This window comes from Protopterus annectens, chromosome 9.part0, assembly GCF_019279795.1.
Source record: "Protopterus annectens isolate FY-2018-M chromosome 9.part0, PAN1.0, whole genome shotgun sequence".
NCBI classification, from domain to species: Eukaryota; Metazoa; Chordata; order Ceratodontiformes; family Protopteridae; genus Protopterus; species Protopterus annectens.
The window spans coordinates 214137085-214156650 of NC_056743.1; the positions used below are offsets into that span (position 1 = coordinate 214137085).

General features: G+C 39.6%; 1 protein-coding gene across 10 annotated transcripts in view; it reads left to right on the top strand.

Annotated features, from left to right (window-relative positions):
* PLEKHA7 (pleckstrin homology domain containing A7) overlaps nt 1-19566 on the top strand; it is a 2079953-nt gene that overhangs the window by 1805956 nt on the left and 254431 nt on the right. For all 10 annotated transcript variants that reach the window (XM_044082761.1, XM_044082762.1, XM_044082767.1 and 7 more), the window contains one exon: nt 12002-12193. In XM_044082761.1, the coding sequence (XP_043938696.1) occupies nt 12002-12193 (192 nt within the window). The remainder of the gene's footprint in view (nt 1-12001; nt 12194-19566) is intronic.

Consider the following 19566-nt stretch of genomic DNA (forward strand, 5'->3'; position numbering starts at 1 on the left):
TTCAGAACTTCATGGGGTATGCCTTGTGGATCAGCTAATTTTGATCAGAGGGATCACACCCTCCAGATTCCATCTGTCCATACTCCTCTTTTGGTCCAGGAGACGTCCATGCCTGAAACGAGGGCGACATCGGCTATGGACCCCCACTCCTCAGGTGGGCCGGCTTTTCCAATCATGCAGAAGGCACGGGCCTCTGTAGGCGATTCTGTGTTGTCAGAATTCACGTCTTCCTCGGGGCTACGGTTCACACAACCCACCCCTAGCAAACTAGGACACAAGAACCTCGGGGGCATGTCCACTTACCGCACAGTCTTCCCCAGTTTTTTCCCCTGAGTAAGTTCATTGCATAAGTACGTGCACGTGGATTCCCCTGTAGAGTCCCTCACAGGACTCGGACGTTTAGAATGGGGAAACTTTTTCTCGGCCACCTGCTGAGGTGTCTGTTAAGAGTCATCCTTGAAATCCTGAAATAAAGAGGTGATTGGCAACCCTCCAACCTGTTCTCTGAAGAGTTGGGGTTTCTGCAGACCTTTCAGGCACAGCTTCCTACCTCTTGGGTTATTCCACCTGCCAACGACCTTGAAGGCCCCCTGACTCCATTGAAACCATTTCCCAGAGTCCGTATAAAAATTAGTCCTCTCATGAAACTGATTCTCTCTGTTCCAAAGGCCTTGCAGTAGATGCCAAGGTTTGGCAGCTGCAACTAAGAAAGAGCTGCGGAACATAGCCAGACTGCCCAGTTGCCCAACTAGCAGTCTGGTCGGTAGACAGGTTAGGGAAACGTGTTTAGCAACCGACCCTTGCAGTTAGGTCTCTGAAGGTTATGGCATTTTACACCTGGCTTCATAGAGACTTGATCTCTGAGCTCTCTAAAACCTGACCATAGCTGTGTCTGATAATGTCCATGTCCTAGTGGCCTTACAGTTAGCCACCCTTGAATAGATATCCAACTCCAATATGCGCCTTCTTTCTCAGACCACAGAAGAAGCTACTAGGGCAGATGCATCAAAGCTTCCTTCTTCTACGCTCCCATACAAGCCTCTTCATTGTTTGGATCCAAGGTAAAAGATACTCTGGCTAGATGTGAACAGGACAGCAAACCCTCTCTGCCGTGGGTGTTCATTTCTCTTCTCCTCAACGAGGCTACTTGAGGAACCAGAAGAGTGGGTATATGTGGCAGAGAAATCACAGAGTTGTTTCCGTGACACACGTGCCAAGTTCTCCCCCAGGGGCAGAGGAGGAAACTCAAATGGAAGATGCCCTTTTGGGGCAGTGGAGGTCCGCATAACCAGGGTTCCACAGATTCTTTCTCTGACCTATCTTACCAATGCTCCTGAAGAAGGGCCCAGCTGCTATACTGTGGAAACAGTTAGAGGACGTCTCTCCTTATACCCTTCTCCCTGGCTAACCATCATATCATGGGTACAACGTATAATAACCAGAGGTTATCTCATCCTCTTCAATCTTGGCCCATATCCCCCATAGATCTACCTCACGTGCCACCCAGTCAAAGGAAAGAAGAAGCATTAGAGATATCAAAGCTGCCTCAAAAAGAGTCTTTCAAACAGTCCCCCCAGATCAGATAAGATTCGGATTCTACTCTAAATTATTTTTGGTACCAAAAAAAAGATTGGAGACTGGAAACCTATTGTGGATCTCAGTGCAGGCCATCAAGCAGACTTTTTGCTTCCTTGCAGCAGCCAGTCTTTATCAATTTCAAGTACTGCCCTTCAGACCCTCTACGGTCCCCAGAGGGTTCACCAAGTGCATGACAGTCGTCACAGTTCTCTTGCAACTAAGACAATTCCAGGTATTCCCATTTTTAGACGACTGGTTTATTACTGTTCCCACCAGGCATTTATTTGAAGAAGCTTCAGCATACTCTCTTCACATTGCACAAACGCTAGGCATAGCCAAAAACTGACAGAAGTCCAAATCTGACCCTTTCTCAATCTATAGAGTTCTTCGGGGTTCTATTGGATGTAAGATATGGCAGGGCATCTATTCCAGAGCACAATTCAAAGTATAAAAGAACAACTTATACCAGCTCTTTCCTGGCCAGCTGTTGGGCTCCATGGCAATCTCCTTTACTAAGGTTACCCTTCCGAGGTTCCACATCAAGCTACTACAGTGGCTACTGCTCACACAGTGATACTCCTTTCAGTATTCTGTATCATACAGGATTCAGGTAACTCAGAGATATGAACAGGCCTTAGCCTGGTGGACATCACAGAACTCGTTACAATGGTCCTGTCCTTTCACCACCCAACAGCCCAAGGCCACTGTAACAATGGGCACCACCCTTATGGGGGGAGAATTTTTCAGGGGAAGACAGTCCAAGGCACATGACCGAAACTGCAGGCCCATCTGCACAATGTCCTAGAATTGATAGTGGTGCTTCTAACATTGCAAGCATTTCACTCCCTCCTTCCATCAGGGACTATTACAATACATCCAGACAACATAGCTGTAGTCTGCTACATCAACAAACAAGGCAGAACCAAATCTTACCCTCTTTGTCGGGAGGCCATGAGGATATGGCTTTGGGCGATTCCCACCAACCGCCTCCTGATAGTAACACACATTCCTGGGAGTTCAAATGTGACAGCAGACAGATTGAGCAGGTGCATTCTACAACTTCACGGGTGGTCCCTGAACCCTTTGATAGCGGCAGAGATTTTCAACCACTGGGATCACCCTTGCTGCGACCTATTTGCTTCCCCAATCAACTACAAATGCAACTACTACTTCATCCTGATTCTCCCACAGGAACAGTCACCCAAGGACACTCTAGTCCTTGACTGGCCCTTGGGTTGGGTTTATGCATTTCCCTCCTTTTTCCCCTCATTCCCCAGTTCCTAAAGAAAGTGTCATTTTGGCCTCACCAAATTTGGTTTCCTTTTCTAGAGACTCACCTGCTGATCAACCGTGGATACTCAATCCAACCTCAGAGCTGATCTCCCATCCGCAGACCCTGATCCACCCCAGCTTGAACAGCCTGAAGTTCACAGCTTGGTTATTCCACTCCCTGTGATGGCCGGGCAGAATGATCTTTCTTCCACAGTATGGGACATACCTATTGCATCTCACAAATCGTCCACCAGGAATATTTATCACACCAAGTGGAAGAGGTTTAATTTTTGGCTAAAAGACAAACAAATGGATCCTCTTTCAGCACCACTACCATTAGTACTAGAATACTTATCAAATCCTTTTCAGTCTGGGCTATGAGCTTCTACCATTAGAATTCACTTAGCTGCAATATCTAATTTTTACAATGGCTATCAAGACTATTCCCTTACGTCACACAAGCTATATATAACCTTCCTAAAATGTGTAATTAATTTATAACCCCCATTCAGACAACCTATTCAATCATGGGACCTGTTATTAGTCCCGCAAGCTTGACAGCGCCACCTTTTGAACCAGTCTCTTCTTGCGACCTCAAATTTCTATCATGGAAAACTTTGTCTTTTTTTTTTTGGTCGCTATTACGTCTGCCAGACGTATTTCTGAACTTCAGGTTCTACGCATCAAGCAGCCGTACTTGTTTTTTCATAAACATAGAGTATCACTAAGAACTAATCCTACATTCTTAATAAAAGTGATTTCTGAAATGTCTATTAATCAAACCATTGACCTGCCAGTTTTCTTTTCCAGTCTTTCAGAGGAGAGTGCTATCTACATAACTAGACATCCACAGACAAATTTGTTTTTACCGGGACAGAACTAAGCCTTATCGCAAATCAGATCAGTTGTTTTTGGCTTTCTCTGGACCTAAATTAGGATGTGCTATATCTAAGGTCACACTGATTAAATGGTTGAAAGACTATGTACCATTTATTGACAGAGCACAATATCCCTTTAGCTACACCCGTAAGGGTTCTTTCTACAAGGTCGATAGCAACCTCTGCTGCTTTCCATACTAGAGCTTCTTTGAGGAACATTGGTGCAACTGCAATTTGGGCTAGACCTCATACCTGCATCAATATTTGCAAATTGGATTTGGCTTCCACAGGAAGAGCTTTCTTTGGTTCAGTGGTACTCAGGAATGTCCTCCCATGAGAGCCTCCCTGGAATAAAGGTAGCTAGGGACTCTGTCCCAGACGTAAGGAATGAACGAGGATTAACAACATCAGATAAAGATGTTATGTCTTACCATAACGTTCCGTCTGTGTTGTTGATTCTCGTTCAGTCATTACGACCTTCCCTCCTTCCCCCTCCTAAGGCTTATAATGGATCTCATCATCCTGTTTCTCTAAGTCATTTGACCAGATGTAGCCTATTCTTCTTTTTCGACTTGCAAACTCAATCTGAGGTAACAGAGGGAGGGGATTGTGGGTAAGAGTTTAGCTCAAGAGTTTGTGGCTGACGTGAGCTTGGAAGATGGCCGGCTTGGTTCCGATGTCGGAACCGACTACCCATACGTAATGACTGAACGAGGATCAACAACACAGATGGAACGTTATGGTAAGACATAACTTCTTTTTTTGTTTCTTTTAGGATACCACAAGAATCTTAACAATACTGATGTTATTTCCTTAAGGTAGCTTTTCTCAGGTATTAACAAGGTAGCTTGTACTACATACAACATTTTAGGAAGTAGTACCATTTTTATTAGTTGTAATCTATCTTCAAAATTTATAAATAAGTTATTCCACTGGTTCACCAAGGTATTTATTGTATCAATAACCCTTCCATAATTAATATTCAGTATCTCCTGTATATTTCCACTCATCTCAATTTCCGGGTATTTTAAAGTTGTGACTTGTTTGCCTATGATGTGATTCTTATCCATTTTTATTCAATAACATATATTTTGAGTTCTGGTTAATAAACTGAAGTCCTGAGATCTTATGAAAGTTCTCTAACAATAAATCTAGCTCATTTAACACTTCTTTTGAGTTCGATAATTTAAGAAGCACATCATCAGCAAAGAGCATGATCTTGGAATTATATTGGTCATATATGTCTATGCCTTTTATCTTTGGCTTGTTCTGTACTAATATAGCCACTGTCTTTATGGCCAATGCAAATAAAATGGGTGACATAGGACAACCTTGTTTAGTGCCTCTAGTAATTTGGATTGCCTCTGAAGTAAAGGGTCCTATTTTAACATAAGCTAAATTATTTTCATAAACCTTTTCAATGAATGTAATAAATGTTATGTCCCTGTCTTCAAATGGAGCTCTCTGACTGGAATATTTATGAAAGTGGAATGTGTGATAACATTATAGTCTGGAAGATAAGAACACTTGGACTCATCTGTTACTAAATCAACAGTGTCATGGTTTGCTAGAATTTCATAAGGAAGGAGGTTGATCAGATGTCTTTGTCTCTTATCCTCAGGTCAACACAACCATGATGCATTTTTGCTAATTCTCCTGCATTTCTGTCTTAATTAGATGTGTGATCAGTGTTCAGTTTTGGCCTATTAACAAAGTGAGGTAATGCAGAATTTCACAGAATGAGCTTGCTTCAGTATATGCAAAATGACATGCATATCTCAGCTAGATGCAAGACACAAATCCAGGCGAATGTTCATTGAAATGTTCCTCAGCAATTACACTTGTCATCTTTATATCAGTATACAATACCTTTATGCAAAATGTTACAACACTGCAACAAACAACAAAGCTTCTATACAGGTAGGCATGCACTGACTGCACCATGAACTCTAACCAATGGCATGCCCAACATGAGTAAAGGAAATACTGTTAGTTCCATTTCTCGTGACCTGACCTGAGCCTTCAGTATTGTGGGCAATTCAGCATTACAAGCCCACCTCCTAGCATCAGCAGTGAAGCCAGACAGTGGTTCAAGGACTTCATGACTAACAGATGCTTTACTGTAAGAGTTGGCTCTTCTCAGTTACATACTCTCTACACTCATTCAGGTGTAATACAGGGATCAAAACTTGCCCCAATACTCTTTTCCATTTTTATAAATATGCCACCCCTTGTCCTACCCCACTTATGACTCCTCTTATATGACAATGAAAAGCATCTAGTTTCAACCCAGCACAACATGTAATCCAAATGCAAATACAAACTGACCTTCTGGAACTAAACCACTGACTCATCTCCATAAAGCTTCTCCTTAACCCCAAGCAAACCAAGTCTGTGCTCTTTGGTACTAAGAAAAGACTTTCGAAAGTTACCAGCATAACAGCCTTATCAACACCACCATTTCATTCACATACCTGGATGTTTGGCTTTGACTGATCTCTTAACTTTCAGGAGCATATTCAAAACCTTAGATCTGAAATCAACTACCTTCTTTTCTTGGTAAAGAAAATATCTTGGTTCCTTTCATCACCAGCTAGTGTTCTGCTCGCACAACTTCATTATGACTTATTCTTGTTTGTCACCTCTTCTAAAAAATACATCAATACTACAAACCTTATCTAATAAAAAATGCTGCTTCAGCAACAATTCCCCTTGCCTTGAACACCGCTGCCTTACTTTATCCATGGCAAACTCCATCCATATACAAATAACCAAAAACCACTTGTGATAATTGGTTGCCCAGTATAAGTTGTAATCAAAAATAAAACAATGCAAAGCAGTTAAGTGTTCTAAAGCCAAAAATCCAAAACCTAAAAAAACAAAAACCCTTTCTTAAGAAACTCTCCAAGGAAACAAATGTATTGATCACACTCATTCTTAGTGCTAGAACTTCATCATAATGAAGTGCAAATGAAATATTTCTTAAATACACTGAAAGCATTGTCAAACCTAAACAGTGGTAGGTCAGTTGTTTAGGTTATAGAGAAAGATGTCCATTAAGTCCTGAGGAGTGTCTGCATTTAAAAGAAAATTTCACTGTAGATCTCTGAGTAAAAGGAAGATCTCCCAGTCACCACCACTAAGGCATTTTTGCACCCTCTTTAATACAGAAATGTAAAATTCTTAAAATGTTTAAAAAGAGATTTAGTGTTGTTGCCCTTTTTGGTATAATTAATATTTTCGTAGATTCTCTTGTTCAAGCAGTGTTAATTTTTTTTCCAACATAAAAGGAAGGACAGAGGGCAATGTAAACTACCCCATGTGTTTTACAGTTGAATTTGCCTGTACAAGGAATGATCCTTGGTTAGTCATGTACAGTCACATTACAATTACATCCAACTTGAATGAACAGCTGGCAAAGGAAAATATCCCTTTAAGTGATGAAGCTAGTGGAGTGAATGCTAACAACGAAACTGAGCCAATAATGATGTCATCGAATGGGAGTGGCTTCAGGGTATCCACACAACACGAGAATACGCCACCACCTAACCAGCAAGCTTTGTTGAATTTAGACACTTCCAACAAAAATGGAGCAAGACCAAAACTGTTAATGGTGCGTTAGACCGTTTTTTACAGTTCCCGATGAAATACCGAGGGGCCTCACAAACGCGCTCCACCAGTCGGGGCCGACGAAAGAGGAAGTTTTCAGGAGAGTTCGTCGAGGTAAGACGGAAGAACAACAAAAACTAAATGGTTTGGTTTTTAATCTATCGAACCAAGAGCTGACTAATACGGACATAGGTTTGTTAAACAGGGGACTCTCCTTTATACCATCCCAAGGAAGTAGTATTACGGAACTTTTAACTGACATACGGTTATTTGGGAGATTAATCTCCTTGAAATTGTCATTTGGAAGTAATGTAATGAATGAGAGTTCAGGTGAGTCTGGCTTTAAACGTAGAAGCACCTTTACACCGAATATGCCTGCTAGCGTTGAATGCTTTTTACAAGCTTGTGAGAGTGATTTTTATGATTATTTCTCTAGTAAAACGAAGAAATGTCTATTTTTTAATTTAAATAAACAGGAAAGATGTTCATTAGATAGATTTATTCGGGACCCTACTTTAACGATAAGACCTGCTGACAAAGGTGGGGGGATAGTAGTTTTGGATACCAATCACTATATCTCCCTCATGTTAGAGTTATTAAATGAAAATGACACCTATATTAAAATTGGGAAAGATGATGATAGTAGGATTAAAAAGAGAGTATGGGATGAGTTATATGATCTTTTAATGTGTAGACAAATCTCTTTTGAGCTCTTTGAATATTTCAACACTGAACATCCAGTAATTCCTTACTTTAAAGGTCTCCCCAAGATGCATAAAGGGGTTTACCCTCCATCTTTACGGCCAATAGTATTTGGACAAGGGTGGCTTACAGAGAACATATCTCGTTATTTGGAGAGTAATTTGGGCCCCTTGGTTAGGAACATCCCTACCATTCTAAAAGACACACGTCAGTTATTGAATGATATTGATATGTTAGAGATGCATTATGATTCTTTTTCTTCTTGCATATTGGTTACCCTGGATGTTAGAAATTTGTTCACCGTTATACCTAATGAATACGGCCTGGAGGCACTGAGGGAGTTATTACATGCTGTAGAGAAGTATAGCAATGAAAAACAGCTTTTGATATGTACCTTAATGGATTTGGTTCTTAATAATAATGTTTTCATGTTTCAAGATACATTTTACTGGCAAGCATGGGGTGTTGCCATGGGCACTCCCTGTGCAAACTCTTATGCTAATTTGGTGTTGTATCATTGGGAAGAGGGGTTTGTTTTCAATACAGCCTTTTTTCAGCATGTTAGGCTTTACAGACGTTTTGTTGATGATATCATAATGATCTGGGATGCTGATATGGTTTTGTTACAGGATTTTGTGTCCTATCTGGGTACCACTACTAATTTCTTGAAATTCACTATGGAAACGTCCACATGTGAAATCAATTTCCTGGATGTAACCATCAGGAAGAATGAGAGGGGAGGGCTATCTACCTCGCTCTATAGGAAGAAATGCTGGAGGAATGCTTTGCTACATTTTGATAGTATGCATCCTCATTTCATTTTTCCTAATGTTGTCAAAAGTCAATATCTCAGGATAACTAATATTTGTAGAGATCATATGGATAGAGTATTACAATTAAAACTTTTAGACGACTTGTTTTTAGATAGGGGTTATGCGAAAGAAGTTATGAATGATGTTAGGAGTGAGTTGATAGGGACCCCCTCTGGTGTTCGGATAGGTAAAAAGAGACGGTACCTAGGCAGAGCTATGAGGAGGTTGAGTACATCTCAATCTAGTCATCTGGCTGTTACCATTAGATACACTAATGACAATAGAAATATAATAGGGATTATTAAGAAGAATTGGAATATTTTAATAACAGATCAGCGCATTTCTGGTATGTTAGGGAAAGCTCCCTGTTTTAGATATAAGAATAGCAAAAACTTAAAAAGGCTCCTTTGTGTAGAGAGATTTGATGAAGGCTTGGCTAGGAAGCCAAGTGATATAAGCTATGGTACGTATCCATGTAATAATTGTAACTTATGTAAATACATTACTAGGGAACAAGACTTTATACATCCCACCATGGTATATGCTTTTATTCCCCGATTATATGCGTCATGTAATAGCACAAATTTGATATATCTAGCAACGTGTTTAAAATGTACGGTTTTTTATGTAGGTATGACATCTAGAAAATTTAAGGAAAGGATATATAATCATGTTTATGATATTAGAAAATCAACTCCCACTAATGCGTTAGCAAAACATATTACCATTTATCCTGAACATGCTTTCTCTTTCAGAGTTCTACAAATTGTAGGAATAAATAGACGAGGGGGAGATACCTTTAATTATCTAGAAACAGTTGAATTGGGATGGATTTTTAAATTAAAAGCTCATATTGACCCAGGTCTGAATCAGCATGTCAATATTAGAGCAGCTTTGGCAGCTCGTAAATAGGGGGGTTTTATCTACATTTATACATCACTTATTATTTGTTATAATAATTTCATTTCATTATGTGTGTTTTGCATTATACATATGTATATATTTTTATATAATTCATGATATAGGTATTTTTGTCTTGATTTTAACGCTTTGTAAAGGTTTTTGATGCCTAGTGTCTTATTTAAGATTGTCTATGAATTAATTGACTAATGGTTTGATTGATTCTGACTAATGTATTAACTGAATCACCTTGTGCTAAAAGACTTGTGTATATATATAGACCTTGGTAAGATGTTTTAGTTAAACCTGAAGAAGCGTGTATTTGAACACGTGAAAGCGCTTGTTATATTAAAACTTTTTGGATATAATTACTGATTCGTGGTGGTCCTGTTTCCACTATCTTCATCTACAGTTACATACTCTCTACACTCATTCAGGTGTAATACAGGGATCAAAACTTGCCCCAATACTCTTTTCCATTTTTATAAATATGCCACCCCTTGTCCTACCCCACTTATGACTCCTCTTATATGACAATGAAAAGTATCTAGTTTCAACCCAGCACAACATGTAATCCAAATGCAAATACAAACTGACCTTCTGGAAATAAACCACTGACTCATCTCCATAAAGCTTCTCCTTAACCCCAAGCAAACCAAGTCTGTGCTCTTTGGTACTAAGAAAAGACTTTCGAAAGTTACCAGCATAACAGCCTTATCAACACCACCATTTCATTCACATACCTAGATGTTTGGCTTTGACTGATCTCTTAACTTTCAGGAGCATATTCAAAAACTTAGATCTGAAATCAACTACCTTCTTTTCTTGGTAAAGAAAATATCTTGGTTCCTTTCATCACCAGCTAGTGTTCTGCTCGCACAACTTCATTATGACTTATTCTTGTTTGTCACCTCTTCTAAAAAATACATCAATACTACAAACCTTATCTAATAAAAAATGCTGCTTCAGCAACAATTCCCCTTGCCTTGAACACCGCTGCCTTACTTTATCCATGGCAAACTCCATCCATATACAAATAACCAAAAACCACTTGTGATAATTGGTTGCCCAGTATAAGTTGTAATCAAAAATAAAACAATGCAAAGCAGTTAAGTGTTCTAAAGCCAAAAATCCAAAACCTAAAAAAACAAAAACCCTTTCTTAAGAAACTCTCCAAGGAAACAAATGTATTGATCACACTCATTCTTAGTGCTAGAACTTCATCATAATGAAGTGCAAATGAAATATTTCTTAAATACACTGAAAGCATTGTCAAACCTAAACAGTGGTAGGTCAGTTGTTTAGGTTATAGAGAAAGATGTCCATTAAGTCCTGAGGAGTGTCTGCATTTAAAAGAAAATTTCAATGTAGATCTCTGAGTAAAAGGAAGATCTCCCAGTCACCACCACTAAGGCATTTTTGCACCCTCTTTAATACAGAAATGTAAAATTCTTAAAATGTTTAAAAAGAGATTTAGTGTTGTTGCCCTTTTTGGTATAATTAATATTTTCGTAGATTCTCTTGTTCAAGCAGTGTTAATTTTTTTTCCAACATAAAAGGAAGGACAGAGGGCAATGTAAACTACCCCATGTGTTTTACAGTTGAATTTGCCTGTACAAGGAATGATCCTTGGTTAGTCATGTACAGTCACATTACAACCTTTAAAAATGTACCGGCAAAAGTGTCCGGCCCCACATTTGCACATAAGCCCCTTCCTGGAAAGACTTCAGTAAATGATCTCAAAAATGTCTCAAGATACTGTGTGATTTGTAAGTAAATTTGGGACAGGTCCCAAGATGTTCAAACTCAGTATTAGCACAGTAGAAACAGCCTGTTATCTATCTGCAGAATATATATATATATATATATATATATATATATATATATATATATATATATATATATATATATATATATATATAAAACTGTGTGTGTGTGTGTGTGTGTGTGCAGGGAGAGGCAAAGAGGGCAGACACCCCAGGTGCAAAGTTTTAGGGGTACGATTGGGAGATGCTGATCGATCAGTAGGGCAGTAATGGCATTAATTTCTCTACTGGCATTCTTGCAGAAATTAATGTTGGTACTGCTTTTATGGTTGGAGCACACCTCTTCCTGTGTAGTGTAACAGGTTTGCTCCATTTAAATTATTTAAATGTAGAAGTTTGCTACAGTTGTTTTTTAAAGTAAAAAGAAAATGAGCTGAGGTCACTGAAAGTTGTTCTGGAAGTCTTACCTTGACTGTATTTTCAGGTGCAAGATGAAGCTCCACCTAGACCTCCTCTTCCAGATATGTATGGTATGGATGATGCCCCACCTCTTGTGCCTCCGCTCCCCAGGGAAGCCAGTATTATCAGGCATACATCAGTTCGAGGTCTGAAACGGCAGTCTGATGAAAGGAAGAGAGACAGAGAACACGGACAGTATGTCAATGGGGACTATAAGGTAAATTAGCAGGCAAGGTGATGATGCAAACCACTTACAGTTTATGAACACCTACAGAAATAAATTTTAAGATTCTTGGTAGACATGTCCCTAAGAAGTGTGCCCCAAAACATTTCTGTAATCCCTGGGGGTTTTTCTCCTGCTGAACGTACTGTGTTGGCCCATTCCTTGAAGTAGTCAGTGTAAGAAGTGGTGTCTACTTGCTAGTAAAAGTAACATACCAAAAGCGGTAAAAGAAGTTGCTACACTTGCTTAGGGCTGAACTTCTCTTTTCCTGCAGTCTGTGGATACATAGTGCTTAGGTATCTGTCAGTATCCTTTTTCCCCATACTAAATAGCAACATTAAACCTTACAGAAAGTATAATTGCAGACAACAAACTAGGAAAGAAAAGACATAGGTTTTGAAGGTTGATATTGAAGACAATATTCACAAATTCTGTCAGTTTCCTTGGCTGTTGAAGTTGCTGCAGATGCCAGCTCTACTGCTTGTTTTTTTTTCTGTTTTCCTGTGATGTAGTAATCAGTGCTTTTCATGAGCATTATTGTACTTCTTCCACTACGTTTTGATGTCATACCACTTTTAGAAGCCATGTTTTGTATATCAACTTGCATTTCAGTAAAATAAATAAGTATGGATTGCTGTGTCAGAACCGTTTTGGTCTTTTAACAGTGCCACTTGTATATTTTGATTTCTGTCAGAATTGTTTCTCCTGTTTGCTGATTTTTCTTAAAATACTTAAAATTTCTGTCTTAAAATACTTCATAACTTCTGTCTTGCCCCACTCCTTCCTTACTTCTGAGGAACACTTGTTAATATCTTTCCTTTTCTGTTTTCTTGTGGCCCTTGTTTCACACGGCATCATTTTAGATGTCTTGCATCTTTCAGTAGTTGTGGACTGCAAAGCCTGCAATGCTGTGTATATGGGGGAAAATTTTGTACAGTTGAATTAATGAGCAATAATGCTCTCTTGCTAACTGGATTTTCAGGTTGTTTTCTAGCATGTAATTAATACGATACAGCTGTTCAGATCTCTTCCTGTACTACAAATGCATATTTCACTTTTTTTTTTTTTCATATAAATTTCTTGGACTTTTTTTTTTCTTTGTTAACCGGGTTAGAGCACTAATCTGTCTTAACTTTTTTCAGGTTCATCCTGGGGTTACTAGATGCATCAGTATTAACAGAGATAAATGTTTGCAGCCCTTTATTCACTCTGTGTGACACGTAGCTATCATGTACTTGGCAGATCCATACACAGCATCCCTCAGATACACCACTTTTTTCTCCCACCCAGTAAACGCAAACTCTTAAGTCAGCCACTATACACTTCAGAGTTGTACTAAGTGCTCACTCTAGATTCCTCAGTCCCTGGATTTCCTTCTTGGTAAAATGACTGTCCAGCAGTGAATATGGTCTTATGACTGTTTTAAATCATTTTGGACGGTGGTACAGTTTATTGACTGCATTGGCCTGTACTAGAAGATGTCTTGTGGCTGACAGACATTGCTGTTTATGGGTCTCTGTCCTCCTCCATTTTATGGGTCAGAACAGTATATGATCTGTGATGTCTGAGAAGTAGTCACAGCCATTGGTCTGTGTTCCATGATGTACTCCTCTCCCCCATTTGTTCTCATTCATGAATACTCATTATTTGATGTGTACATTAATATACTAGACAGAAATGGTCAGCCTTGCTGGTGTCCAGCTTGTTCATATACTTTTGTCACCAACACAGCAGAAGGGCCAGTGTTTTGTGTTACTCATCCATGTAAGTCGTCACATTGTTGACTGCTATTTTACCTTCAAAATTACCATCTCATTTTTCTAGATGTTGTGTTTCGGTGTTGTTGCAAAGATGTATCATCCTTCTGCCTGCCTCACAGCAGTGTCACCTGTTAAGACATTACAGTAAAACAGCTGGCAGTGCAGAGGTCAGCAATATGTACAGGTACCCCTTTATACAATTCAGGTACTGCTTCCTTACCAACAAACATATACTTTAAACATCTTTAATGTGTTTGATGGCTTATGGTATGTGAATCTGACATCTCTTGTTAGAAGATAGATCATTAATACATATAACCCTTCCCCGCTGTATTTATTTGTACTCCTCATCAAGGAAGTTTCACCTGCCTATCTTTTATTTTTGCCTTTTGAGAATTTGCAGTATCCTGGATTGTTGGTGCTGAAAGCGTAGCAGTTTTTTTTTTGTTTATATATAGAAGTGGTGCTGCCGTCTTTGTTATTATACACAGTGTTGCCCATTTATGCCTTGTGAACATTTTCTTTTATGAGCCATTGCTCTCCACTTACATTTCCTGATTGTCTGTGCTTAGATTCCTCAGCCCCTTTAATCTGAACCTAGCAAATGGCTTTGTCCCTGAAGTGTGGCACACAGCTCTTCAAATGCCACTCCACAAAAGTGACCCCACCACTGTCCCCAGGAATTACAGACTTATCAGTCTAATGAGTCTTGTATGCAGAGTCATAGGACGTATCATAAAATTTTATCATATTTGACATCCAGTAGTTTTGCTTTGTGAAGAACAGATTTTGTGTAATGAATCTTTTGAACTTCTTTGAGAGGATACCTTGACCTCACCAAGGCATTCAATACCATATTACAGGCCCCTGCTTACACTTATGATGGGTATCAGAAATTCTCAGAGATTTGGGATGCATGGCTAGGCTTAAAAAGCCCTTTGTGGTCATTAGCATAGTAAGCACCTGTGAACCTATGAAGTATAATAAAAAGGCAAAGGAGCTCTGGATTGGCCCATATGTGGTCAGATGTATAGCCAACTGACTTAAGGACAGGACTCACAGAAAAAGAATAAGGGGTGCATCCTCAAAGAACTTGAAAGTGACGAGTAGTTTTCTAAGGGATCTGGGCTGGAAACTCTGCTATTCAGTATGTACTTTTCAGATCTCCATTTATCAAATGAATGTCTGGGTAACAAAGTTTCTGCATGATTTTAAGTTGGGAGTTGTCAACTTCCCATATGACATACAGTCAGTCCAGTGGGAGCTTACAGTTGTTAATAGCTAGTATACAAAAACTGGCTCAAACTTAACACCAAAAAGTGTAACATTTTAGCATTTGGTATGCATCCCTTAACTCCAGCTTATAGTATAGATAACATACCATTTCAAAATGAAAAGATAGTGAGAGACAAAGGCACTTGAGTGGATAGCTCCCTCAGATTTGACAATCACATTGCAACAGTGATTAAGAAATTATTTTACCTTGCCCAGATCATAGCAAAAGGTATTTATTCCAGATCAAAAGACATTCTCACAGTATTGTACTCTACATTGATTAGACCCATCAGTGAATTCATTTCCTCCCTTTGAATGTACCTTATTTCTTATTAAGAGTATCAAGCAATTGGAAATACCCCAGAGGCTTGTAAGTAAAAAGATCAAGGGTTTAAAAGACCTGAGCTACCAAGGAGAACTAGAGACCTTATCTCTCTATCCAGTACTGCACAGAATGTTTAGTGATGATCTGGGCCTTGCATATAGGGCTATAAATGATTCAGTAGTCCAAGAATTGTTATACGTCCATAAATCAAACAGTGTAACCATAGGACCAGAGATCTTACCTACTCCAGTAAATAAATAAGGCAAGTTGGAGTGATATATTTGTCAAGGACCACATGCCCCTTCCCTGGAACAAACCTCCTCTCTGTAGCCTTTAAAAAAGAGCTGGACAATTGGATTGGTATTCATAAATGTAACCCCTGTATGACTATCTTGGGCTTACTTGAAAAGAAAAGCAAGGCAGAAATGGCCTTTTGACTCAGTTGTATGATCTAATAGCAGTCCTTGCTTGGTGAGTGTATTTGGCATAACTAAAAGTCCACAGAACCTGGAAAAGTTTCATGCTGAGCAACACATCAGAGTGAAGGACATAGTGGTACTCTTTGTAGACATGCAGGTTATTGATCAGAACTGACACAAGGCTTAAAGGTCGCTGTAGAAAATACCATGGTGGTGGTGAATATACAAAACAGGTGAAAAAGTTATGCTTATGAAATGTGCAGCTGATGTTGACGGTGTGGCAAATGGCAGTGCAGCTAGACTTGTATATAGAAGCATCTTATATTCCATCAGCCCAAAACGTGATCGCACACAGTCAGCAAGTCTAGGGTTTGTAACCATGATTGCAAACCATACCCACAATTGTTCAGGTCAGTTGCTCATAGGTTGGGGCTGCCACAGGAAAACCTCCTCACCTGAGATAAAGAATTAATCACCTGCAGCTAGTTTACTCCTGCTTCTCCTGCAGAAAGATGGAGGTGGTGAAACGAGCTAACATATCCTGGAATAGGAATATTTTCTGTGCTTTTTCACTCTTGTCAATGTTATCAGTGGTATTACAAAAGGTAAAGCTAGAGAAGGCCAGACTGCTATTGGCTGCCCTACTCTGGGTCACACAGCCTTGGAACTCAGTTGAAAAGTGCTGCCTACTACTTCCACCACAGCATGGCACTCTACTAACACAGCACAGCAGATCTCTAACAGTCCTTTTAAGGAAATAACTAACATGCTGCAGGAGTCTAGATTACCAAGCACTAGATATTTATATTTAAGTAAGTGAAAAAGATTGTCATTGAGAATATTGACCTGTTGGAGTGTACAAAAATCACATGTTCTGCATTGTTTGGAAGAATGGCTAGTGCAATGAAAGTCTAACCATTTGTCAAGGTTCACCTCTCAGCCAGCACAGCATGTCTCCTTATGAGTCCTTATTTATTCGCATACTTTTTGAATACTCAGAAGCTGAAGGGTTTGCTATACCGTAAGCCACCTTGAGATTAGAACTTGTCTATTTATTGAAAGATTGACCTTGGTGCCCTTTGAGCTTAGACCATTTGTGGCATTAAAGTTTTTGTCATGTAAGACACTTCTCAGTAGCAGTGATGGTATGCAGAAGGGTATTAGAACTACAAGATCTTATGTGCAAAAAGCTGGTGCTCTGTAAGGATGAGGTTACCCTTAGTCCTTACCTTACATTTCCTTTTTGCTAAAAGTGTCCTCTGCACTGATATTCAACTAGGCTATTCATTTAACTATTTTGCTCTTAACCCTCACGACAAAGAAGGAAGGGATCTTGCACCTATTTGATGTCCACAGGCAAGTCAGATATTACATATCCAGAAGTAAGCATGTTAAGCAAACAGACCAATTCTGTATCCTTCAGTGCAAGTAAAGTAGGTAGAGCAGTTTCCAAGCAGACCATTTCTCAGTGGTTGGCCATCTGCACTGCTTTCTTGTTATGACTATAACAAGATACCACCGGGAGCCTGATCAGGATGTATTCTCCTCAGACAGTCACCACCACAACTGCATTTTCAAAAGTGGGCCTGCTTAAGGCATTTGTGAGGTATCAGTCTGAATGTTCATGAGCACTTTATTGAAATTTTACAAACTAGGTATCCGGTCCAAGAGCAGGTCAAGCTTTGACTGTGCCATTCAACATTGTATGTAACAGCCTCCTCCTGATAACCTGATGTTACTCCACACTGAAGACTAAGTTGAGAAGGTACCTGACAAAGTTCAGGTATTTTTTCAACTTAATATTTTAACAGTGGAGCTAAAACTTTACTGCAAAGTTACCGGCACTTGTGGAAGGCACTGAAGGAGACAAATCTGTTTTGCAAAACTTATCACTAAACAGATTGGAAGGAATAGTAGAAAAAATATATTTATTATCAGTGGTTTAATTGACACCCCACCAACCCCATGTGCAAAAACGAGAAACAGGGGGTGACAAGTTTGATGTGTTCTTTGCACAATTAGAAGAATGGACGATGGACATTATTACAAAATGACTCACTAGCTTTCATTCACTGGTACTGATACTTTTAAATTAAGATTTCCCAGAACAACACTGAAGCCATTAGGAAAGCTGAGGAGGCACTGGCACATGCTATTACCCTGCTGTCCAAATGAGATCTCACCCTCTTGAACCAGTTCATCCCTGCTCCAGAAAAGTGGGCAACATAAAAACTGAGGATCTTTTTGCCGAAGAAGAGATTGATGTGTAAACTCTTGATGAAAAAAGTTACTAGTGATGGTGAAAGCTTGGTGAGATCAGATTACACAGAGGTGCCACAGAGTATCCAGCAGCAGCATATGGTGCTGCAGGTCCGTAGTCCTAAGTGCAATCATGGTGTCGTCTCTTGAGCTAAAGGGCCATAAGCTGTTCTGCCTGTAGAGGGACTGCTGGTGTGTCAACTGTCTATAGTGGTCAAGATGCATAGAGTAGTGGCTGCACAGGTGACACTGAGGAGACAGCAGGGCATAGAGGTGTATAACGCTTAATAATCCAGTGGCGGTCATGTTTTTTTTTTTTTTTTTTTGGGGGGGGGGCAGCAGAAACAAACCCAAAGCATTTATCAGACCTGAGACTAACAATACTATTCCTTGCATCACACATTTACGAGCGAGTTACAGAGAAAAGTGCATGACATGATTGCACCTAACTAACCTAAAACACCTAGCATCAGGATAAACATATCTGTCAACCTTTTAATGCAATCATTCTGGACAAAGCAAAATTTACCGAGGGAACAAAGACACAAAATCAGGGACAGTTTTATTGCTCTTTTAAAGTTAAGAAAGTTGGTAGAATAATATGTTTTGCATTAAAACACATTTTTCTGAGGAATATGAAGTCTGAAACTCAAATGCTCATCATTATTTAGCGGCTTTAGACCCCGAGTGGCACGGTGGAGTAGGTAGCGCCACAACAAAATGATCACAACAGCAGAAATGGCAAATTGGATTGATTGCAAGGCATTACAGGGCACAGTTCTCTGCAGTGAACACTTACCTTACTGTAGATATAAAGGAAGGTCTCCATTGCAGCTGTACGGTACTTGCCTTTCAGGGTTTCTTGATGCTGTAATCTCAGATGCAGGATGAATTATCGCTGGTCTCCTGAAATGGTGCACAGAACTGTTCTGTTACAGTAGATAGAAGGTTTCAGTAGCAATATAGCAGATGACAGAAAAAGAAAGGGAATTGCTACTGGAGGACCCGCTATTTATTGTGACAGAACATAGAAAATTTAGGTCTAGGAGTGGAGGTGTTAGGCAAGTGGCGGCTTGGATTGCAAGAATCCGACTGGCTGCCACCCCTTGCTTCCTGCAACGCATACAGAATCGGATTGCTGTGATCACAAGCAGATACACAGTGCATGGCAAGCCAATTTTCTCATAAAATTTAAATATAAACCTGATGTTACTCCACACTGAAGACTAAGTTGAGAAGGTACCTGACAAAGTTCAGGTATTTTTTCAACTTAATTTTTTAACAGTGGAGCTAAAACTTTACTGCAAAGTTACTGGCACTTGTGGAAGG